The sequence below is a fragment of the Bombus impatiens genome, unplaced genomic scaffold (assembly GCF_000188095.3).
Source record: "Bombus impatiens unplaced genomic scaffold, BIMP_2.2 scf_0135, whole genome shotgun sequence".
NCBI lineage: Eukaryota > Metazoa > Arthropoda > Insecta > Hymenoptera > Apidae > Bombus > Bombus impatiens.
The window spans coordinates 2080381-2098069 of NT_176554.1; the positions used below are offsets into that span (position 1 = coordinate 2080381).

Below are 17689 nucleotides of genomic sequence, written 5' to 3' on the forward strand. Positions count from 1 at the left end.
AGGGTACGCTATCGGGAAAATGAAAGCTTTGAAACAGCAAAACATATCAAAGGACACAGTAATACGTATTCGAAAATATAATTTATATTTAATACGATATCGCTAGAGATTAATTAATCGAGAACTATGGGATCACGTTTTCAATAATACCGTGGATACGTGCGATGTATTAAAATATGATCTATCAAAAAGAATAGGTCCAGGATATGTTTGTGTTTAATACGTTTAAGTCCAGCTTGAATTCAAGTTTCGGTCCGTGTTTACCCCTTAACCTACGATTTACGTTCGAGAATGCCCAAAATATTTACGCTTGGTGCGATCATCTACTACGGCCTATGCCCGTAATATTTACGTTTGGTGCGATCATCTACTACGGCCTCTACTCTTAATATTTACGCTTGGTACGATCATCTACTACGACCTATGCCCGTAATATTTACGTTTGGTGCGATCATCTACTACGACCTCTACTCTTAATATTTACGCTTGGTGCGATCATCTACTACGACCTATGCCCGTAATATTTACGTTTGGTGCGATCATCTACTACGACCTCTACTCGTAATATTTACGTTTGGTACGATCAAATCATCTACTACGGGTTATACTCGTAATATCTACGTTTGGTGCGATCATCTACTACGACCTATACCCGTAATATTTACGTTTGGTGCGATCATCTACTACGACCTCTACTCTTAATATTTACGCTTGGTGCGATCATCTACTACGACCTATGCCCGTAATATTTACGTTTGGTGCGATCATCTACTACGGATTATATTCGTAATATTTACGTTTGGTACGATCATCTACTACGGGTTATACTCGTAATATTTACGTTTGGTGCTATCATCCTTTTTTTTTTGTACGTGGAGAAATCCTCATGGACACTCCGCTGCTGCAGTAATCGCGTAACAACAGAGTAGTGTCGGACTCCTACCGACTAAAACTCCACGATGACCATCCTACGCGTGTGACAGGGGTGCTCCAGGAACCTCTTATGAATTAACTTCTGTTGCACCCCCTTCTCGCGTCCTCTTGTTCGAGCCAATTCTAGTACCTCCTGACTATTGAATTGGCGTTAGGGGGGTCATTGACCCTAGCGCTGTCGCTCCCTCCAGGCGTGGTCCGTTGGAACGAGTGCTTTTCGTGTACGGGAACACAGCCTGACTCTATAGATGTATGATATGGCTGCCCGTTATGTGTAATTCTTCAGTCTACCAATCCTAGTACCTCCTGATGGTGCCATCATCTTTGTAGGTTAAGGGATTAAGTTTACTTTTTGAAGATGTGAATGGAGGGACATAACCGGAAGCCACGCAAAGCCGCAAGACGTGGGTCACGCATAAGACGATAAAGCAACGATACGATATCATGTAATGTATCCAATCGAAGGACAATAGTTGACCGATATTTGATTGGAAAATATTACGATGACAAATAAAAGTTTCAACTGTATTAGAATTTACATCCATCGATAAAACTTGAAAAAATATCTCCAATTCACTGTTGGCGAAGATCGATATCTTTTCGTCCACGCTTTTACACTAGTTTAACGATGAACATTGCAACGGGAAAAGTTGAATCCCATGTGACATTTACGTTCGAACGAGGTCAGTTCGCCGGAAGCGTTTACACCGCTTTATCACGCAGTCGTTCTCTTCTCAAACTCACATGCTCACGTTGAACGAATAGACGAAGCACATGGCTGTTATAACAAATGCGACTAAGCACAAAAGTACGCGGTGTCCGCGAAAGCTTATTACTCGATGTTTACAATCGCGAAGAAACTTGGTCGGCGTACATAACGGTGGAGTACACTTTACGAACTCGACAGGGAAGTTTCAGCCGCAGAACTTTGCCGGCCATACTCCGAACGATTTCAAACGAGGCCTGACGACCTCCCAATCTTATAATTAACCCATTTCGCCGTGGAGCTTTAATTTTCGGTCGCCCGTCCGAGATTCAAAAGTTGCGATTCGGTAACAGTGGCGTCGCTGAACTACGCCAGTCGCGAAACTTTTATCGTTTCGACGGATGAAACGGTTTTGGCGGCGTGAAATCCCGTAAAACGATTACTTTCTTACGCAATTTATTGCGTATAAAAAGAGGGAAAAACCGTGAAGGACCCGAAGTTTCATTAGATATTAAAAGCAACGAATGTCCTTAACTTTAATTGTAAATTAACGACATGTTATGATTCCAAAAGAAACAAAAATGATTTCCTTTGGTAAATAAATATTTCAGTCACAATAATATTTCCTTATGATATTTCAATTGTAATTGATCGTATTTAAAGATAAAAGTTGCAGTTATAATATTCTTATTTCCTAGAGGAACGTACGAAAAAGTTTGCAAAGGGCAAAGGGTAACTCAAACTTTCGAGCGGATGTTTACTGTGAAAAGATCTCGAGGCATCCACGACAGCAATTTCGTAATTACGTTTTAAAGAAATAATCGCATTTATTTAATTTTATTGACTTGCAAAGAAAAGAACGTTTTAGCATGAGATTTCACCCGTGACAGCATTAACGTGATTTTCTTTACTGATGGTGTTTTACAGTTAATACCATTAGCCTGTCAGAAACTCGTGATATTAAAACCATCTTATTGATTAACAACGAAAATTTCCCTCGATATTTACCATGATATATTAAATATGTCTGGTACGTGGTTTATGCGCTCAAGTATTGGCACATCGAGCTAGATTGCACGTTCTCGTATTTAGACACACAGAATCACCCATGAGTTGTATATTCATTGACAAATTGAAGCAGTTGCCCTCCCGTTTGGTTTTCGGACATCTAGTTAATAATACGTAAGCAATTATGCCTCTGTTTATTGATGCCCATCGTTACAATATAGCGATTATGACAGTGGTGCTTTATATTTCGACGCGTGGCTGTTCATTAGCGAACGTCAATATTTATTAAGCGTACCAGATGGATAACAATGCCGTACAGGCAATCACAAACATCACGAAGTGATCAAATAATGTGTAAATAACGGCTAATAAGAGTTTCTATGAAACGAAATTAGCCTGACCTGCAATTTGATTATACGAGACCGGATAAAATTATTTTCTGAATAAAGCAGAGCAGATTTCGTTCTCATTGTCAAAGATAGGAAAATTTTCGTACAGTTTTACGATCAATGGGCCATTCATCGTCTATTGATATTTCGTATAACGAAAATAACAGTTGACATCGATCCAAAGCAATAAATGCAACGTTTACGTTTTATTATAATTCGATTTCCCTGTCGTTATAAAAACAACGATGTTGAACGTTTTAGTTTTTTTATTTATGAGATGCGTATCTCGTAAATAACAATTAAAAAGTTGTACAAGATCGATGTCAGGACAGTCGAATTAAATTATATCGATCAAATTGAGTAATTATTTGTAACTTACACGTAGCCGTACTATATGTTTCTTCTTTTTTTTTTTTTTTTTTTTTGTTAATTGAGTAATTATTTGTAACTTACACGTAGCCGTACTATATGTTTCTTTTTTTTTTTTTTTTTTTTGAGATAAAGTAATTACAAGCAGACTAATTGTATTACTTAAACTTCAGATATTTTCCGCGATATTTCGTCCGTAATATCCTCTTTAAAACCTTCCACTTCCAACTCTCGCCGTATTCTACTTTCAACGTTTATTGACCAATAAAAGTGCTCTCGCCATCAAACACACAAAAACATACATCTGCCACCAACTAATCACACTAAACATTTAAAAAGTTTATCTACCGCGCATATTCCAACGACGCTTAGCTTTGACATCTTCTTTAACGTCTATTACATCTACGTACGATGCGAATTACTATACTGTACCGTATAAATTACTCATATTGTACTAACATAATAGGAGCGTATAAAGGAGAGAGAAAGGAATTGGGGAAAGGGCCAAGAAGGGAAAAGAACAAGAAAAAGAAAGATGAGCTTAGAGGAGGCGAGAGAAGGAAGGACACGAGTGGAGGCAGGAGATAGACAAGAAAGGATGACAGTTGACCAAATCATAGAAGAAAGAGGGAAGAGAGAAACAGAGGAGAGGGAGAAAAGGATAAGGCAATCTAAATACAACGGAAACATAGCAAACGAAAGGCTACCAAAGTATCCAGATGGAAAGATGAAATGGAAGGATAGAAGTATGGTAGCGAGATTTAGATGTGGTAACGAAACCAGGGCAAGGGAACACTGGAAAGAGGAGGGAGAAAGAGGATGCAGACTATGCAAAAAAGGAGAGGAGGACTTGAAACACGTAGTAGAGGAATGTGAGATAACAGGAGGAGCAAGGAACATGGTAGAAGTACTGAATGAGACTGGAGAAGGACTGGCAGAACTGAAAGCGATAATAGAGAAGAGAAGAGTAGCGGAAGAGGGGAAGGAACGATAGGGAGGGACCACAGCAAGGAAGCAAAAGCGAAAGAAGGAATGAGCACTTCATTATAAGCGTTAGATATAAGTAGTACATAGAGATAGAACAAGCAATAGATAGGTATAAGCAGTAAATAATAATAGAAGTGCTAGAGTAAGAGGAATATATGTAATGTAAGGGCATTATAAGAGATGTAAACCGAAAGTCGAAAGGTGTGGACTAAGAATAAATAAAATAATAATAATATATTAACATAATAGTGGTATATTCCTAAATGTACTATTCGTCGAGGTGGTTATCGCTTCTAAGAAAATTCTACATCCGATCTTTTTAGTTTTCTCAAGCACCGAAGCCATCGACAGCGTATAGACAGAAGACCGCGACGAAGACAGACCATAAACAGTAGACAGGCGACGTTGGCTTCGGGGTTTTTTTCAGTTATTGGGTAACACAGCTAGCGTGTGGATGTGGACCAGCTCAAATTGCATTCTTACTTATAATTACACTTCTATTTAAATATATTTTCTACCTTACAATTTATCCACGAGCTTCTCTGTTTACACATCAAATAACCTCGACACTGTTCATTGTACATATAATTATCGCACACTGTGAAAAATAAGCACAACCACATACGTTACCATGATATTTTAGCGGTAATATACAGTCGGTGGAAAAAGTCTCTGTACACCCTTCGAAACGTGATAATTTTCAGATAAAATTCTCAGATAAAAATGTAATAAGAAGTTAAAAAAAGTGACCTTTAGCATTTCCTTCGTGATTCCGATCAGTTGCGATTTTGTCGACAGTTTTTCGTACGCCTCATCCAATAAACTAATTCTTCTAACAATTAAGAAAAAAAGAAAAAATCTCAAATTGTTTGTTATTCTGTTGTAAGGAAAGTGGGGAAACTTTTTTAGTCGACCGTACATCATTTACCATTTCGACAACTTCATTAATCAGTCGGAAAATATTCAAATCCATAATAAGACAGCTCGATCATTTTCTCTAGCCGTGTCGAAACATCGTCTGACGAAGAATCGCTATTTCGCTTATTCAAAGCACTCTTTGAGCGATTTCTCATTACGCGAACGAACCACGGAGGAAGAAAGGTCGAACAAAGGTGATTCCAAGACCGATTCAAAGTTACCTTCCTTTCTTCTTTCCGCAATTAAATACTTGAAATAGGTGCGATTTAATTAACGAGCTTCAGAAACGTCATATTTACCGTGCGGAACGTGCGCCCACTGGTCGCGCCTCAGACTGCACTGGAGACTACTTCTATCAGCGCGCCAAGTTTATTCTCGGCTGCGAGCAGATTTAAGCCACGTTAACGCCACATTTTGTATTCTTACGTGTGTTTTAGACTTCGGCGTAACGACAGGCCGACAGGAGGCGCAATACCCCTGTGCATTTGTTTACAACAGCAACGAGACACGGAACGGTACGTTCGCCTCGCCGAATTACCCGGGCTTGTACCCACGCGACACGGAATGTCATTATTTCTTCAATGGCCAGCTAAACGAGCGGGTGCATCTTCACTTCCACTTCTTCGACGTGGAGGGCGTGTCGCCGTAAGTAAAAAAAACTCGACGAGACAATGCTTTAACCTACGCGTTCCCTGATAGTTATAGAATGTTGGATTTATAATTTAAAACTTTCAACGTGATCGTTATGCGTGAATGATTGTTACGCGTTACGTGGGTGGAAGATATTTCGCTATATATCTGGTTACAAATTGTTTGCCCTGATATCGTTAAAAAGAGTTTCAAAATGATTTTGGAAGGGAGACTTGCGACGTTAACGCGAACAGTGACACGTAAGTAGTAATTTTATATATTTGGTAAATGCTAGATATTATTACTACCCCTTTTGATGGATATTTTCTATTTATTGTTTATTAATTCCTGCAATTGCTGTTTCTAATTATTAATTTTTCGTTGATTCGTACTGTTCAGGTATATTCCCGTTGTTACTGTAGTGTCTGGATACTTATGTATTTGTATTATACGTGAAATAGGATACTTAAAAATATAGGAAAAATTGGTAGGGATCGAATGCCATCTAAAGCGAATAATATAGTAGTTTCTAATTTTGTAAACGTTAAAGACGTCCTTTGATTTTCATTTTGACGTGGCCGTATTTGCATTTTGCGACGTAATTTTCTGATTGTATAAATTAAATAAGAATTCAGAGTCGCAGAGAATTATTCAAGACTGTACACGTTACTGTAGTATTTCGTTTAAATAACTTGAAAAGAGTTATCCATCCGGATGAGACGGATTTAAGTACCGGTATTCTATTCGCGATACAATACTATACAAATTAATTCAGCGTACAAAGGAAAGAATCGGCTAGTATCCATAACAATTTCGACGAAGATAGCTTGTAACGATTTATTTAGATAATGATACTTTTACTACTTCAATCTTTAAAATACATTTTGTGTTTAAAATGAAACTTAAAACGCACGGTAGAAAGGGGAGAAAAGTGAAAAGTAAGATTAAAAGAAACGCGAAGAAACGGCACACGGAACGGCACGCATTACGTTTCGTTCGTTAAAATTAATATTTTATGCTGTCAGTTATGAAAATCAAGGGATTTCCTCGCTGAGATTTTTCTATAAAATTACTATAAAATCAACCGGTCATGCCTTTTAATTTTTACTAGCAACGAGAATTCCCGTGAAATTTACCGTTACAATGCTCATCTACTTTCTGTTAATATTTATTCCATGAATATTTAAACACAGAAATCAATAATGTATATACTAGCGAAATCAGAAACGGCAATAAAAGTCACATAAGGGGAATCCTTCGAATCGCGTAAATGGGAAGGAACACGAACATCAGACAGGACAGATAAACTAGCTATTCGAGCGTGACTAGAATTCTATGTATCGATCCTTCTCCGTTTCCTTCTCGTCACTCAACGAGACTAGGTGAGACAAAGTGAGTATCCTTAGCCAACTAGAAGGCTACTGGAAGCAAATCGATGCTAGTTCGATTGGGTTTCCTGATGTAGTTCGACGTTCCACTAAATCAAACTACGTCAGACAAAGTTTCAAGCTGCTTATCGGGGACGAAGACTTCACATGCAAAGAGAATTCGGTAACCGATAGGCCAAAAGCTCATCGGAACGTGCAGTATTTGCATCGTGCTGACCAATTAGCAAGCACAGCTGATTAACGACTATCGGTGATGAGAGACGGAAAAGCTCGATGTAATCCATCATCTGATATTAGAACAGATTGCTAAGGGCTACGGTTTATCGGATGGTTTCAACGATTGCCGCAATTGCTGTTTTTCAAAATAAGATTTTCGCTTTCTTTGCCGTCAACGTGCGATGATAAAATTGGTATTTGTAATTATGGAACACGTTTTTCATCGTCGGATTCTTTTATTCCTAAATTACAAATTACGTCAAGAAGGATCCTCTAAATTGATAGAAGGACTTCTAACCTTAACGCAACCAGTGGTATTTAAATAGCGAGTGCATGTAATGGTACGTATAGTAAATGATAAAATATAAAAAAGTTAGTTCATTTTAATGTTTGCTTAAAATTCACGTAACGTTACTGCTAAAATCTACGAAAACGCCCTGATGCTTGTGAGCGGCAAATCCTTACATGCTCGATCGTTCCTTCGATATTAATCGCAAAGCGTAATACGGCTGATACAGAGCAGTAGCCTTGCGATACGGGGAAAAAAAGAAGTTTACGTAATAACCTAATTGGGTCGTATTAAATCGCCATCAATAACCACGTTGTAATACACCGCATCGTTCATTACTGAAAGCCGCTAATTAGTCGTGTTTTGCCGATTTCTGCCCAACTTTTGAACAATAACAGCGAGAGGAAGCACGAAGTAGGCCTCTGTGACTCCATCGATTCTGCTCTCCCCGGCGAAATACGACCTGAATTTAATAATTCGAGGTCGACCGATATCAAAATCCTTGGAAGAAGGCACTTGCGTCTGTCGTTACCGATAATGTAAATTCACGTATAACGAGCACAGCGACTCCGTTTCCGCTCTTTGCTTCTCTCTTCCCTTGCCCTTCTTTCGTTCGAAAAGCATCCACTGTAAATATCGCGATTCGAACGAGACTCGAATTAGACGAAGTGCAACGCGAACCTCGCGATTCTTGGGCCGCGCGCGTTCATTTCGTTGCCGTCTCGCGAAGAAAAGATACATTCCTATCCGTAAATCCGGATGCGAGTAAACACTGGGAAATATATGTTGGGAAACGTGAAAACCGAATGATGATCTATCACGGGAATTGCCACTTATGTCATCGGTGGAAGGGGCGATTCGCATGCTATACGTCTCTGCTTCGACGATAATAGCATCATCATTCACGTATCAACATTTCTTACGAGCGCGATACATTATTTGCAGGCAGCGAATGCATTCTTCGACGGAGGAAACGGTCGCGTAAATCGTCGTTATCAATGTCGTACGTTCTTCGTGATCACCGTTTCCTTCCGACTTTAATTACAGGATACGGAGTCGTAATATTTTCGACCGTGGCTTCGTAATATTTCTGATATTTCCGCGGCCGCAATCCACCAGACGGTGGTGACGTGACGTTGGTGGTACCGACCTGCACGTTACCATTAAAGTTATTTTCGCGCGGTCGTGGCAAACAAAAACTCGAACTTGGCACACCGTGGTCGGCTCTCAAATCGTTTCGCCGTTGCAGAAATAAAGCGTTATTTCTGACCGCCTCTGTTCCGCCGAGCTTTAATCACGGGTTACGTAATCGGGAATTCGTCGACTCCGGCGAAACCCTCCAGCGAATATTTATGGAGCACGAAGGCCGACTACCCCGGAATATCCGAAAACAGAATATCCAGAAGGATATTCCCACTGTAAATACCGTGGATGAAGGCGAGACCGCGCACTTACACACGTACAGATATCGAAATTATGCGCGGCAAGAGCCAAGATCGAATTACTTATGGAATTGCCGGCCCACGCAGCCGCCAAAGCAATTTATGAGCACGCGCGACGCGTCGCGCGCCCAGAAAAATCATTCGAATCTTCTCGATATTCGCCGCGAAAGGTGAATATTTCAGCGACGTGCCGACCTTCTCAGTCCTCCATGTATATCAATTTACCGGTGATTGCGTAACACACGACCTCACCGAAAATATAAATTTACCAGACGAACGACAAACTTAGGGCACCGCTGAATAATACATCCGCAATTGTATTTTATACGTAATAGAAGCGCGCCCCGGTTATACAGCGGACCGGTCATCCTTGCTGAAATGGCTGATGTCATAAACTTTTATGAGCTTACTAAATATGTGCTTTATCCGGTGAGATTGTATGTGCCGATGAAGAAATGAATTTCCTCGTCGGAATATAAACGTACGTTTCGATCATTCTAGCGTGATTGGTCTTTTTGCTGTACAGTGACTCGCAAAAGGTGTTTGTACATCGCTGCATTTACTATTGCATTTATACAGGGTGGTTGGTAACTGGTGGTACAAGCGGAAAGGGGGTGATTCTACGCGAAAAAAGAAGTCGAAAATATAGAATGAAATTTTTTTTTAATTTAAAAAATTTTTTTAAAAATCTACAGTGAGATCCGTTATAACGAGACGTGATAAAGTGCACGCGTACCCAATGAAAATTCAAAGTCGATTCTCTCGAAAACAATGCCTCCAACGAAAAAATTTTGTTCTATATTTTCGACTTCTTTTTTCGCGTAGAATCACCTCCTTTCTGTTTGTACCGCCAGTTACCAACCACCCTGTGTATTAATTAATTAGATCGCACAAATTTCGAATCGTTTGGCGATATGTACCTTTATATCGTTGCGAAAATTTGATGCTTTTTTGATAATGATGCAAATACTTTTCGTAACCACCGTGGATCGTTTTCCATGCTGCACATTGCAAGGATGCACTTGTCGTTCGTAAGAATCCGGACACTTTGATCGATTTCTTTTTTTACATTTTACATTTTTATTTAATGTTTCATTAACAACGACACGAATATTGTTAAAGTATAGAATTTAATGAGAAACTAACTTTGCTATCATTTTATGAGACCAACAGATATACACAGTGACTGTAAAAGTATTTACTCTTCGTTGTATTTGCGATAAGGTGAACGAAGAACGAGAAATGGAATATTTTTAGAGCGAGAAACATCTTCCAGCCAATCGCAGTTTTTATTTTATTTTAATTACTAATTGCTCGTTTCTACTGCAACGTTAACTCCCGCTGCTATTAAATTTATGAGACACGTATCGATGAATTATTGCAAGCGGTCTTTAACAAACCATACCACGATAAAATATCCATTGAAAATTTGATAATTAGCACTGGTATTTCGGAAACAATTTTCTATCGCGATTGTAGAAAGGAGACGAGTTTAACATTTATCAATCGATATGATCGCACGCGAAATTAGAAACAAATAATGCGTTTAAATTATACTCGATGTATACGTTATTAAATATCGTAGCCGGTCGATAGCGTTGAAAAAATTGATAACTTGCGAAAGTGTATATACACATAACGAAAGAACCAGACTTCCGTAATAAAACACTCTGAAAATTGTGTAAACTTCGATTCCGTATTGTGCTCGCGTATTGTGTGTAGTTTTATACGCAGACATCGATACGCTTGTCTCCTCGTCGTTTCTTCGGTAGAATATCGAACGCAATAACATCCCCTGCTACATTGTATTACTATCCAATTCATAAGATTATACCGATCTATAGAGGACGTTTTAAGAGGACAGAATATCGCAGGTCAGCGGTTTCGAAGGGAATTTTCACGGTAGCACAAAGTACTGGAATTTTCCCTACAAGCAAAAATGTTTCAACGTTTTGGATCATTTGTTTGTTAATTATATGCAACTTCAATATGGACGCACCTCGCTGACTTTTACGTATTGGGTTGTCGAAAAAGTTTCTTTCGTTCTATAAGGAAATAATAGACGCACAATGTTTTTTTTTGTATTGGTTTATTGAATTATGCACGAACATAATAATAGAAATATAACGAAATAGATCATACCTAATTCGATAAAATAATATAAAACAGAAATTGTTGTTCATCTATTATCACCTTATGAAACGAAAGAAATCTAATATAACTTCCTTGACGTTAACGACACGATTAGTTTTTCACTGTCAAAATATTTTTCAAGAAATTATTAGCAACTAGCTTCGTCGGAAAAAATTACGAATCGAGAATCATCAGACTTTGACGTCTTTTCTCTAGATACCGATAATTATCAGTAATGTCAATGAAAATCTACGACTCTCCAAAGAAACAACTTTTTACCATCGATAATGATTACTGGTAACTGAAAAACATTTTCAATAATGCCGGTTACTAGCATCTGAAAAACATTTTCACCGCCAATATTGCTGGCCACTGGCAGCTGGAGGACATTTTCACCGCCAATAACGCAGGTTACTGGCAACTGAGAAACATTTTCAACACCAAGAATGGTTACTGGTAATTGAAAAATATTTTCACCGTCAATAATCGTTATCGATGGCGGTCACCGATAACAAAACGAATCATAAACATTCGTAATGCGCTTTAAAATTAAAGTAAAAAATATGTAAAATTATTATTTTCTAAACCTCTCTGTTTTTTTAAACCTCTTCGATATACTGTTTAACGATCATTGTTTTCCATTGAAACCTACTGTCTTCCTCGCTTCTTTTTCGCGTTTGTATCTTGTCAGATATCGTGCTTTTGAGACTCTTTTATTCGTGAAAATCGTGGTATGCACAAAAGGTACGAAAACAACGAAATGATAAAACCAAAGACGTATGTATATTTTAATAATTTTCTATCGAAATACAACGTCCATTCCGGGTCATGTAGAGGCGGACAGCAGGCTTAAACAAAATTAAATTATCGCAAGAGTGTAAAAAACGACTGGTATTTTTTGTATCTCTGAGATAAACGGTGTTAATGTTACAGCTGCGAGGCGGTGTCGGCGAGCGACTTCGTCGAATTTTCGAATTACATGTCTAGGGACCGGAAGTATTCGAGGCATTGCGGTCAACAAAAGGAATTCGACGTGGAGAGCGACAGAAAGTTCTTTCGCGTAACCTTTAAAAGCAACGGCAGATACGATGGAACAGGATTTAACGCTAGCTATGTGTTTATGGACGAGGAAGGAAATTATACAACAAAGCCGCCGAGTAACGCGTCAACGTTAAAAGGTAAAACTAAACTTCCTTTTTTTCTCGACGAGCAACTTTCGTCCCCTTTCTCTCGTACTCGAATTTTTACGTCCCCTACACAATGCTCGGACGTTTTTTCCCTTTCTTCTTTTTCTCTACTCTATTCTGGTTAATTTCCGTACGACGACAGAGAAATTAAAATAAAATTTCTAAAATATTAATGTAATCCCGTCATCCTGATTGTACAAAAGGAAATTTAAATACGCCTTGTTTAAAGCATACACGAGAAAGAGAGAAGGCGCATGGTATTTCCCTGCTTCATACAAAATATATAATTACGGTATAAGAAACGCAAGAAATTTTTTTTACAACGAGAAACGTATTCTACAATTTTTGCAAATATATGTATGCACGAGATAACGGAGATGATATGGAAACTCGATTCGTATGTCTGCACGTTTATACGTAAAAAGTAACGAAATTTGTGCACGCGGAGTAACATCTATAAAAACGCATTAAAATAATTATAAACCTTCGATCGAGTCGAATATCATTTCAAATAATACACTTCCGACGTTTATCTATAAAACGGGGCAAATACTTCTAATTAAAAATTAATACAAATATCTGCTGTTCGGTGTTTCCGACTCCCTGTTAAATATTTTAAAATCAATTCATATCGGAATGATCACAGATACGGTATATGCGACCGAATCACGTTTAATATTAAACGACGTGAAAACAGTAAATATTAAGATAACATAAGAATTCTGTATGCAAAAGATTCTATATAAAAATATTATCTACAAGAAATATACAAAATAAGTATCAGTGTAACATTGTTCGGTTATCTATATTTCACGATAAATAATATTATCTAACCGAGGACGTACTCGTTGGAAAATAAATATGAGTACATACATTATCCGTATATTCGAACGTTCTGTTATTCAATAGAATGTTTGTTTACGATAAATATTATTTCCTGTTACATGTATCATTATGCTTAAGCTGCTACGATCTTCAAAATTTACATCTGTCAGCTAAAGAAGAACAATTGATGCTCTGAGACAATCTTCATAGCTATCTATTTTCCTTGAATAGAAGAAATTTTCCTAACCTATCTGAACCTAATATCTTCAACTATATAATCTCTGATTTCTATAAGAAAAATGCGACAAGAAATTTGTATCTATCGGCTTATTCGCTTTCCTTTCAACCGGAAGAAGAACATTTAATGTTCTAAGACAATCTTCATAGCCATTTTCCTCCAATTTAAGAAATTTTCCTAACCTGTATGAACCTAATATCTTCAACTATACAATCTCTGACGTCTATAAGAAAAATACGACCCGAAATTTGTATCTATCGGCTTATTCGCTTTCCTTTCAACCGGAAGAAGAACATTTAATGTTCTAAGACAATCTTCATAGCCATTTTCCTCCAATTTAAGAAATTTTCCTAACCTGTATGAACCTAATATCTTCAACTATACAATCTCTGACGTCTATAAGAAAAATACGACCCGAAATTTGTATCTATCGGCTTATTCGCTTTCCTTTCAACCGGAAGAAGAACATTTAATGTTCTAAGACAATCTTCATAGCCATTTTCCTCCAATTTAAGAAATTTTCCTAACCTGTATGAACCTAATATCTTCAACTATACAATCTCTGACGTCTATAAGAAAAATACGACCCGAAATTTGTATCTATCGGCTTATTCGCTTTCCTTTCAACCAAAGGAGGAACATTTAATGTTCTAAGACAATCTTCATAGCCATTTTCCTCCAATTTAAGAAATTTTCCTAACCTGTATGAACCGAATATCTTCGACTATATAATCTCTGTTTCTATAAGAAAAATACGACCCGAAATTTGTATCTATCGACTTATTCGCTTTCCTTTCAACCGGAGAAAGAATATTTAATGTTCTAAGACAATCTTCATAGCTATTTTCCTCCAATTTAAGAAATTTTCCTAACCTGTATGAACCGAATATCTTCGACTATATAATCTCTGTTTCTATAAGAAAAATACGACCCGAAATTTGTATCTATCGGCTTATTCGCTTTCCTTTCAACCAAAAGAGGAACATTTAATGTTCTAAGACAATCTTCATAGCCATTTTCCTCCAATTTAAGAAATTTTCCTAACCTGTATGAACCTAACATCTTCAACTATACAATCTCTGATTTCTATAAGAAAAATACTCGTTCGAAAATGACACAAAAAACGTAGTAAGATTAACATTACATCGGTGAAATTTATTTACTGCGACACGATTAAAAAAACTAGGTTAAACATAACGCAGTCACGTATTACAAAACTCCCTAACGATGCGTTATCGACGCACACGTTCTAATGAAGCAATCGATTCTGTACTGTTAATGCTAACTTTAGAAACGCGATACCGAGCTAGCAAGACTACCGAGGCCGTAGTTTCCAATGCAAACATACATACGGTCGCGATTGCGCGTCACGAGACGCGTGCACTGTGCGTTTTAATATTTTCACATGCGTATACGCAAAGCAGGTAAACGCGCAAGTTCGACGAACTTTCCTCTGTTCTCTTTTTTAGCGAATTACGAGCTTATTGTCTCCTCCCTTTTCGTATCACTTTTATATACATATTGCTCTTTAAACAACGTATTTTCCAAGCCATCAGAAACAATAGCGAGCTTTTATCTCGTTTCGAATCAATAAAAATAATCCGAAGCGTTATCTCGCTTGATTTTAATAAAGAATCAAATAAATCAAAATGTCTTTGCCTTACTAGGTATTTAACATTTTTTTTTTTTTTTTTTTTATAACATAGAAAAGGGGGATGTACAAACCGGAAGCCGCCATCCTAAGCCGCGAGACAAGGATTACGTACAGACAAATGATAATATTAAAATTTTTTTGTTATTCGCGCAATTGCCAATGCTTAAGCTTCTTCGTTCCATAGTTTTTCTGATACTAGTTTTCCGTGCTCGCGAAACGAAAGGCTACATTGGTTATGGGTTTAAAAAAGTTCAACCTCTCATCGGATTCAAACACTCACCGGTTTATCGTGCAATCCCATGAATAATCGACAGTTTACATCCGAAACAGCGGGAGCATGCGTTAGTGTAAAAAAGATTATACACGATTTATAAGAGGATTTGCGATAGACGAGCGACCAGTGTTGCCCTGCAGATATTGATAGAGGAAATCGAATTTTTGTGTACTTTCTTCCATTATTAAATCACTCGGAAGATGGATTCGTTTGCTTTAATCGTACATAAATCGAACGAATCAAGAGCGATACGTGGAATAGAAAGCGGATACCGATGCCCGGATCCTCATGTTCCAAAACTTCAATCCTGTTGCGATTCTCGAATTTATACCATTTCCACCTCGCCCTCGCTTTACCTTGAAAAAACGTACTGCAACGTTTTAAACAAATATCTCATATGAAATTTAATAGGAATTTCATACGAAGTTGATACGAAGAATTTTTTCATATTTTGCTCAAGCTTCAGATGTTTCTTGACGTTAGAAAAATACAATTGGGTACGTGAACATTCGTCGTCGTAGCAACGAATTGACAAGCTGGAAGTACAGCTTTCGTAATTTGGGAATTGCACGAATAGTTTTTACAATTTTAGAATTTTGTATTAGATAGGAAAAATAACGTACAACTTACAGATAGTTTTAATATTAGTAAATTCTGAACACGGTTGAACAAATGGAACTTGAGCATGGAATTGTTTCGCTATCGAGTACATTAGTTGGAATATTTTCTATATTTTCGTATCTTTAAATTGCTCATAGATGCAGAAGAATCGACAGTTTGTTGGTAAAATATACTTGTGGAACCTTGCCTGTTTTATCGTTGAATCATGGAAGAGAAAATGTATTATTTTCCAAACGTAAATACGAATAAAATTTACATGTACTATAGGCTATAGAAATAAATAAACAGCGAAGTAAATTTTATGGAAATTATAATAATGTTTATCGTTGTAGCGTAAAATTGAATCGAACAACCAGATATTACAAAATCAGAAATTAATAACGTTATAAATTAATACAGTTAATTAAATTTCAATTTTCTAATAACGAATATCAATAACGTGGAATCAGTCAAATACTCTTGGCTTATTTTCGTCGCAATTCTTCTCCTACGCTCGTTTTTTCCGCGTTCCTCATGTGTGCACACCTCGTTCGTGTATTGTTGATTGGCAACTAAGTGATTGCGGATTTTGTAATTAGATGGTAATGACAAAACCCGCGATCACTTAGTTGCCAACCCAATAGCTTCGCCTTTAACTTCGACAAATTTCGATCGCTATTCGACCATTCGAATTTTTGAACCGCCTCTATTTCCCTCGTATCCAGTCAATTTCCATACTACGAAAGTGATTTATGCGCGTACAAAAATGTAGGATACGTACACGAAACACAATCGCGTCAAAGATACAAATATTCATACATATATGCATATCAATAATTATCAGTATTGTAGGGAAGAAAATTTATAGGCAACAGTTGTTCGCAATACAGCGCTGTAAAGATAGCGTTTTGCACAGATAACAGGCGAATATCAATGGAACAAAAGTTTCGAGCTGAGGCAACGTTTACATTCGAAACACGTTGTGCACGCGCATTTTTATTTTACAAAGTTTCCCTTACGGATGACACAAAAGGCCTTTCTTCTTTCGTTTTCGTGATATTACACACACGTTATATGTGTCTGCGCTTGATAAAAAAATCCAAATAGAAAGAGCAGCGAAGTCAAAGCAGAGAATATACTCGTCGCCCTTCCTCTAAACTCGAATGCGATGTAAAGCACACGGAACACAGACCAATACTAAAGACAAGAATCAAGTTTCCCGGATATAAAGGAAGCCGAACAATCTTACGGAAACCCTTGGGATGATATAATAGAAATTACGAGGGCCACGTTTCTTCTCTTTCTTCCATTCGCTCAGAGTAATTCACTCGAACGTATTTACTTGCATCGGTGTTTGTCGTTCATATCGAACAGTCGAATCATAAAATCGAAAAAAAAAAAAAAAAAAAAAAAAAAAAAAAATTATTTTTTTTTTTTTTTTTTTTTTTTTTTTTTTTTTTTTTTTTTTGAAATTACAATCAATTCTCGCGTTGAGAATTTTCA

General features: G+C 37.4%; 1 protein-coding gene across 3 annotated transcripts in view; it reads left to right on the forward strand.

Moving 5' to 3' along the window:
- Positions 1-17689, forward strand: part of LOC100748598 (suppressor of lurcher protein 1) — a 531082-nt gene that overhangs the window by 502928 nt on the left and 10465 nt on the right. For 2 of the 3 annotated variants that reach the window (XM_033319041.1, XM_033319042.1), the window contains exon 11: positions 5748-5955. In XM_033319041.1, the coding sequence (XP_033174932.1) occupies positions 5748-5955 (208 nt within the window). Of the gene's footprint in view, positions 1-5747; positions 5956-12341; positions 12587-17689 lie in introns of all 3 variants that reach the window. The other variant, XM_003486834.4, reaches the window with a different exon arrangement.